Here is an 8,337-nt window from a genome sequence, read left to right on the forward strand (position 1 = left end):
ACAACACGTGGTTAATTTCCCACCACACTGTTCAGAAACAAAATTAAATAGAACACACATTTCTCTGTTTACGACACAGAGGTTTGCCAGCCTCAGTTTGGAACATGTATTAATAACACGACACAGTGTAATCTTATAAGTTCATAAACATTATCAAAAATATTAACATTTACAATGACAGCAAGACTAGTTTTAGTTAACTCGTAGACTTATTTAGCATCTTACAGCTGAGCTCTGTGTGCAGATAATATGCATGCAATAGGGATAGTTTTGTGAACTGCAGAACTCTGTAGCATGCTGTGGTCTCCTCCTGAGCTCCTCTGGTCATCATGTGGTCTCCATCAAGCAAAATGAGTGAACCTACCTTTCCTACTTTGGGGAGTAACCTATCAACAGAAGGGCATAAGATACTCTGGTGATTGGCATCCTATAAATAGCTAGATAATTTGGAGTGCCAGGACAATGAGGTGATTCTGAAACCAGGAATGCTTTTGAAGATATCAGCTATGGCTGCCAATAATTAGTACGTTTCACTTGTATCTAACTTTCAGTTCCTTTGATTCCAAATGTGTTGCTAAGGCTGGTTGAAAATTTTTCTTGAGAAGTCTTTTTTGATGGGAAATTGGATTTTCAGTTCAACTACTTTTTGCATAAAATTATTTTTTTCCCTGGAAATTATCAGCTTTCCATCAAAAAAGCCAAACTTCCCTCCTCCCTAAACCATGGCTGTGGGACTTTGGTGATGTTCCAGGGCAGTTCAGCAAGAGGAGATACCATCATGCATCATGGGGGATGTAGTCCAGCATGGGAGCCTGGCCTATGGAAGAGATTGGTGGTGTGTGGTGTCTGAGGCACCCCCGTGCTATATCTGAGTCAAAATATTTTAGTGAAAAGATTTTGGTCTCCAGAAGAAATACCCTTTTTGGATCAGCTCTACACAGTACTCGGCTTGCACTGAAAACAGCAGGATTAAATATACCCCTAACCTGAAACTCTGTAACTCTGGTAGTAATTGCATCATTTTATAACACAGTAGGAAGGAATGGGACAAATTAATCCCCAGGGCACCAATTACACCAAGGTGGCTTTGGTTCACTGAATGGATTAATTAGGTGTTATGGCTCTCTGAGCTCAGGTATTCCCAGTTGCTTCAGGAATCATGTCCCATAGATCACACATCTCAGTATAAAATTTCCCGAATGCTCCAAACTGGTGGTTTCTATCGATGGGGAAATGCCACCACATCTCTCTCTCTCTTCTCAGCAGGTACGTGCTATTCTCCTGAATTACAGTCACACACACACACACAGACACCATGGGGATCAGCAGGTATTGAATACCAGGCCTCCAGCATTTAATGCCTCAGCCCCAGCTCCTACCCCTTCTGCAAAAGGAGCAACCTCCTTGGTTGGAAAAAATAGGCAATTTCCTAGTCACTGAAGCCAGGGCTTCCCATTCTGTCTTTGGGTTTTCATACAGGCTCCAGTAAATGCCAAAAAGCTTAATTAGCACAGTAAGCAATCTTAACCCCAAATGGACATGTCAAGCCACAGAGCTCCCCTTGCTGAAAGAGGGTGGAAAGATTGACACTCCTTTACTCTCACCCCTTCTTTAGCTAAGAAATAATCCCTTCACACTGATTTTCTCACAGCAGAATCACAAGTCACTGTTTTCTGTTTGGATGAGTGAACAGGAGTGTTTGTGTGGGGGGTATGATTAACCTGCGTGTTATTGTGTTTGCACAGTGTCTGCATTTTATCAAACACCTGGAATGACCAGCTGTGAATATCTGGATCTGTGTACAAAGCCCTTTCTGGAGCGGGTCCTGATGTCCATTGAGAAACTGATCTCCATTTATCTTCACTTACTTCATTACAGAGAAGGGGCAGGTCTTCCGCACCATTCATCTGCCCACATCTCTGAAGCAGCCTGATTTCTGTTCAGAGGAAATGGAAAAGGGAAATCACTCGGAGGTGACTGAGTTCATTCTCTCAGGACTGACAGATCGTCCGGAGCTTCAGGTCCCCCTGTTTGTGGTGTTCCTACTGATTTATGGTATCACCCTGGTGGGGAATGGGGGGATGATCTTGATCATCACGATTGACCCCCAACTCCACACCCCGATGTACTTTTTCCTCAGGAATTTGTCTTTCTGTGACCTCTGCGTTTCCTTGATAATTTCCCCTAAGATGCTGCTGAATTTCTTAGCAGAGAGGAAAAGCATTTCTTACACGGCCTGCGCTGTGCAACTGTATCTATCTATTGTTTTTGCAGATGTTGAGTGCCTCTTGCTGGCTGTGATGGCGTATGACCGTTATGTGGCAATCTGTAACCCGCTGCTCTATACGGTCACCATGTCCAAGCAGCTTTGTAACCAGCTGGTGGTTGGGGTGTACTCTGTGGGGTTTGTGGATTCAATGATATACACGTGTTGTACATTTCGGTTGTCATTCTGCAGCTCCAACATCATCAATCATTTCTTCTGTGACATTCCCCCGCTGCTGGCGCTCTCCTGTTCTGACACCCGCATCAATGAGATTATGATATTTGCTTTCACGCTGTGCTTTACAGTGAGCATCTTTGTGACTATCCTCCTCTCCTATGTCTATATCACCTCCACTATCCTTCAGATCCTCTCTGCCGAGGGCCGGCGCAAAGCCTTCTCCACCTGCTCTTTCCACTTGACCTCTGTGGTCCTGTTTTATGGCACCCAACTCTTCATGTATTTACGACCCACCTCCAGCTTTTCCATGGACACGGACAAAATAGTCTCAGTGTTTTACACGTTGGTGATCCCCATGTTGAACCCCCTCATCTACAGCCTGAGGAATACGGAGGTGAAGGACTCCGTGAGGAGAGCAATGAATAAACTCCTAACCAAATCTTGAATCTGTTTAACTCAGTCCTGGTTTTGTGATGGGGAGTGGAAACAGGTGAATTCAATTCCCATCCCATTACAATGTAATTTCACAGAGCCCGTGGACCTATTGTTCATTATTATATTGTTATTATTATTAATTTGTTTGTATTCCAACGAGGCCTGCAGGCCCCAACTAAAATCAGGGCTTTGTTAGGCTATTACCCCATCAAAATTCCAGGAGGCACCTGTTGCAGATGTGTGAATATTTGTGACGTGCTTCTGTAGAAATGATCAATGAAACTGTTTTTAATTGTTCATTTTATTAATATAACTTCAAAAATAAAGTTTTATGAATGAAACTACATTCATTCATAAAACCAGGTACCCCAATAACTGGCTAATTGAGTTTCACTTTCAATCCAATTGCTGCTTATATCGCTGAAACTTACACTGTTTCAACATTGTAACGTCTTCTCACTGTTTGCCATTCCTTACACTTGTCCGTATTGTAACACAAACCCTATTTTAACTTGTCCCAAACTCCATTTTAAAATGCTCACTCCATTTTGTAAAAGTTTGCTGCAACCTTCATTTTTGCAAAACCGTGCTGTAATCTTATTAGTGTAGTTTAGATGTGTGAATGATGGCTATATGTATGGATGATGGAATCAACCTCCAGCCCCAGCCTGTCCTGATGAAATAAAGTGTGAACACCAATGACTGAAGATGCAGACAACAGCCCTGACAAAGCAAGAAGAGTCCACCCTCAAAAGAAAAGAACAAAAGTACAATTGAAGAAACATCAAAGCCAGTTCCTAGGCTGAAAGTCATGTCTGCATCTGACGGGTGATCAATCACACCGAACCCAGAGGCAGTGTGACAGAGCAAGACCAATAGACTCTGGATTCAAACTAAAGCCTACAAAAAGGATGGGTGAGATTGATCACTTTGGAGGGTAACATTCTGCAGCCAACACGGAAGGGCATTGGTGCATGCCCAACAGAGGCCCAGTTCTTCCTTGTGCCTGGCTTTCCTGGCCAGTTAGCCGCCACAAGCTACGAACCCAAGCCACGAACTCAAGCTACATTCAGGACTGGTAACTATCTAGCAGCTGCAGAACATTTGATGTGTGTCTGTGTGTAAATATATATACATAGGTATTAGATATTATTTATTGGTCAGAAATCAAATTGTGTTATATTAAACATGACATCTTGTCTTGTCCCCTGAAAGGATCCGGGATAGTTTTCTGCTTTGTAGTGGGTTTGGTTTTGATATGCAGTTGCAAGTAAGAAGTGTGTGGTTTCCATGGCTGAACCAAAGGGAGTTTTGCACCTTCCACCCTCCTGATCCTCTGCAGCCCTTTATGTCCTCAGTGGGGTTCTTGTGTAGATTTTCGCCTGGATTGTGTCCATTCCTGTGGAGGAGAAAGGTGAGTTCCATCAAAATGGCCTTTATTTTAAGTTAAGGGAGCAACAAAGCAAGTGAGAACAAGGGTAACATATCCAAAAGAGAACATGTTGTGTGTGCGTCCACTGTGAGAATCTGCACTGAACTGAATATCAAATAATATGAAAAGGGTGATTTTTTTCTACACATAAATTAAAGAGAAAGAAAAAGTCATATCAGAGACTAGTTGTTTATACCACATCAGCAGGTTAGCTATGAGGTCTTACTCTTAGTTCTGCACGTAAGTCCTATGGACTGTGAAGAATAGGGATTCTGGGAACTGTATAGCTCAGGTTAAGGAGAGTGAGAAATGGCTAAGCTGGGCCAATAGTTGATTTTTGAGTTCATGGGTGGTTACAAAAAATTGAAAAACAAATTCAGTTCAACCTGAACCAAATCTGAAAATTCCTCAAAAGTTTCACAAATTGAAAACATTGACAGAAATGTCCTATGGGGTGGAAGGAACTATTTAGCATGACCATAAATGGAACATTTCATTTCCTTCCTGGATACTTTTTGATGTAAATACAAAGACAATGTAGGGCCACACTGACAAAATGGATGGGAATGGAAGAGACGGTAAAGGTGCTGCTTCCCCTGTAGACTTTAAATGAGTGATTAGATCACTCCTGTGGGAAGTGGGAGATCCCAGTCAATCCCCCCTCTGTCTGAGGGGGAGAAACAATTTGAAAGTGGGTCTCCCACATTTCTGGACAGGATCCTGGTGACTGGGCTATGTTCTGTCCTGCATCGTTCTCAGGACTGGTCTACGCTACGGGTGTAAATTGATCTAAGTTATGCTGCTTCAAGTTGACTAATTTAGCCTGACTTACAGCGGTGTCCGCACCGTGCTATGTCAACCGGAGAGTTGTGTAACTGAAGTAGTGTAACACAGATCATCTGACAATGTTAGTGTAGATCGGCCCTGAGGAAGATCCATGATGGAACATAGTATCTGGGGGGGGGGTGGAGTACAGACTTCAACAGGTGAGCGCTCTCCTATTGACTTACCATGTCTTCCCCAGACCAGCTCAATCAATGCCATTTCATCTATCGCAGTAGTCCCGATTGAGCCAGTTGTGTAGATATGGCCTCAGTCTCTCCTGTTGAAACTGTTGCATTGTGGATAAAACACAGGAAGAATCACGGGGCCAGAAAGAGAGAATGACTCTACAGACAAGTAGTTCGGGGCACCGACGTGCTCAACTTCATGTCTCTGTTCCAATGTTTTTTTAATTAGTTTTCCACCTTGGAACAACTTTGAAAGGAGAGATTGAGAGCAACCCAGACTGGAATAGTACATCACTCAGGGGCTGGGATGCTTTCTGGAAATACAGGAAACCCAAGTGTATGTCTTTGCCCAGCACTGGACAGAAGGGGGAATTGAACCTGGATCTCCCACCTCACAGGTGAACAGCCTAACTATTGAGCTAAAAATTACAAAGAGAGGGAGCATCACCACCTCCTACCAGTGGCTGCTTTGCGACCAGCACCTAAATCCTCCTCCCCGACACACATTGTTTTGGGACAAGGCTATTAGGAGACTTTCTAACACATTTGTGAATAGTTTCAGGTCAACCCCAACAGCATTGTTTTTCATAATAAATTATTCATAAATTTAATAGTGAAAAGTGCAAGGTCATGCATTTAGGGATTAATAACAAAATTTTTTGTTATAAACTGTGGATGCATCACTTGGAAGTAACAGAAAAGGAGAAGGACCTCGTAGCATTGGTTCAACGCAGAATGACTATGAGCCCGCAAGGTGATATGGCTGTGAAAAAAGCTAATGTGGTCTTGGGATTCATCAGGCGAGGTATTTCCAGGAGAGATAAGGAGGTGTTAGTGCCGTTATCCAAGGTACTGGTGAGGCCTCTTCAGGAAAATTGTGTGCAGTTCTGGTCTCCCATGTTTAAGAAAGATGAATTCAAACTGGAACAGGTACAGAGAAAGGCTACTAGGATGATCCGAGGAATGGAAAACCTGTCTTATGAAAGGAGACTCAAGGAGCTTGGCTTGTTTAGCCTAACCAAAAGAAGGCTGAGGGGAGATATGATTGCTCTCTGTAAATATATCAGAGGGATAAATACCACAGAGGGAGAAGAATTCTTTAAGCTCACTACCAATGTGGACACAAGAACAAATAGATAAAAACTAGCATCAGGAAGTTGAGACTTGAAATTAGACGGAGGTTTCTAACCATCAGAGGAGTGAAGTTCTGGAATAGCCTTCGAGGGGAAGCAGTGGGTGAAAAAGACATATCTGGCTTCATGACTAAGCTTGATAAGTTTATGGAAGGGATGATATGATAGGCTAGCCTAATTTTGGCAATTAATTGATCTTCAACTCTTAGCGGTAAATATGCCCAATGGCCTGTGATGGGATGTTAGATTGGGTGGGATCTGAGTTAGTACAAAGAATTCTTTCCTGGGTGCCTGGCTGATGAGTCTTGCCCACGTGCTCAGGTTTTACCTGATCACCATATTTGGGGTCGGGAAGGAATTTTCCTCCAGGGCAGATTGTCAGAGGCCCTGGGGGTTTTCACCTTCCTCTGCAGTGTGGGGCCTGGGTCACTTGCTGGAGGATTCTCTTCACCTCGAAGACTTTCAACCGCGATTTGAGGATTTCAATAGCTCAGACAGAGGTTAGAGGTTTGTTACAGGAGCGGGTGGGTCAGATTCTTTGGCCTGCGTTGTACAGGAGGTCAAACTAGACAATGATAATGGTCCTTTCTGACCTGAAAGTCTATGATTCTATGATTAGTCCGGAAAAAAAATCACCCATTTCTAGATACTTTCATGTCCCAACCCTGGGAAATTACTTTAAGAGACTCTTGGAGAGGTGACCAGCACATGAAGTGGAATACAGTCACCTCAGTTTCAGCGCAGGCAGGATGCTGTGGTCAAGCTCCTGTGGGAGGAAACTGACATGCTCCGCTGTATGGTGGATCTAATGCGGGAAAGGCAGCAAGACCACAGACTGCTGCTGCAGCCCCTGAATAACCACCCTCCCTCCTCCCCAAGTTCCATAGCCTCCTCACACAGATGCCCAAGAACACGAGGGGAGGGGGAGGCTACAGGGACCCACACAGTCAATCCCAGAGGATTGCACAAGCAGCAGAAAAATGGCATATCCTAAATGTTGATTTGGTTTCTGTACTTGTTCTTCCCTCCTCCTCCACCCCCCTAACCCAATGCCCTCCTCCCCCATCTAGCTTCTGATTTCTCTCAATGTTTTGTTCAACAAATAATAAAGAAAGGTTTTTAAACAATTGTGACTATATTTCCTTTCATATATATAGAGGGGGTGGGTAACTTTAAGAGAAACAGACACAACTCTCACACCTTAGAGACTAATCAATTTATTTGAGCATAAGCTTTCATGAGCTACAGCTCACTTCATCGGATGCATTCTGTGGAAAATGTACACGATCTTTTTATATACACACAAAGCATGAAAAAATGCCTCCTCCCACCCCACTCTTCTGCTGGTAATAGCTTATCTAAAGTGATCACTCTCCTTACAATGTGTATGATAATCAAGTTGGGCCATTTCCAGCACAAATCCAGGGTTTAACAAGAACGTCTGGGGGGGGGGGTAGGAAAAAACAAGGGGAAATAGGCTACTTTGCAGTGTATGATAAACAAGGTGGGCCATTTCCAGCACAAATCCAGGGTTTAACAAGAACGTCGGGGGGGGGGGGTCGGAAAAAACAAGGGAAAATAGGCTACCTTGCATAATGACTAAGCCACTCCCAGTCTGTATTCAAGCCTAAGTTAATTGTATCCAATTTGCAAATGAATTCCAATTCAGCAGTCTCTCGCTGGAGTCTGGATTTGAAGTTTTTCTGTTGTAAAATAGCGACTTTCATGTCTGTAATCGCGTGACCAGAGAGATTGAAGTGTTCTCCGACTGGTTTATGAATGTTATAATTCTTGACATCTGATTTGTGTCCATTTACTCTTTTACGTAGAGACTGTCCAGTTTGACCAATGTACATGGCAGAAGGGCATTGCTGGCACATGATG

At 43.4% G+C, this 8,337-nt stretch overlaps 1 protein-coding gene across 1 annotated transcript; it reads left to right on the top strand.

Annotated features, from left to right (window-relative positions):
- The first annotated feature begins 1,943 nt into the window (after positions 1-1,943).
- Positions 1,944-2,888, top strand: LOC141989840 (olfactory receptor 5AR1-like). The gene has a single exon (XM_074956761.1). The coding sequence runs from the start codon at positions 1,950-1,952 to the stop codon at positions 2,886-2,888; it is 939 nt and encodes a 312-aa protein (XP_074812862.1). The 5' UTR covers positions 1,944-1,949.
- Positions 2,889-8,337: the final 5,449 nt, after the last annotated feature.

This window comes from Natator depressus, chromosome 6 (assembly GCF_965152275.1).
Source record: "Natator depressus isolate rNatDep1 chromosome 6, rNatDep2.hap1, whole genome shotgun sequence".
Lineage (NCBI taxonomy): Eukaryota > Metazoa > Chordata > Testudines > Cheloniidae > Natator > Natator depressus.

Coding starts and splice junctions, on each gene's coding strand:
- LOC141989840 (XM_074956761.1), top strand. CDS start 1,950: ATGGAAAAGGGAAATCACTCGGAGGTGACTGAGTTCATTCTCTCAGGA.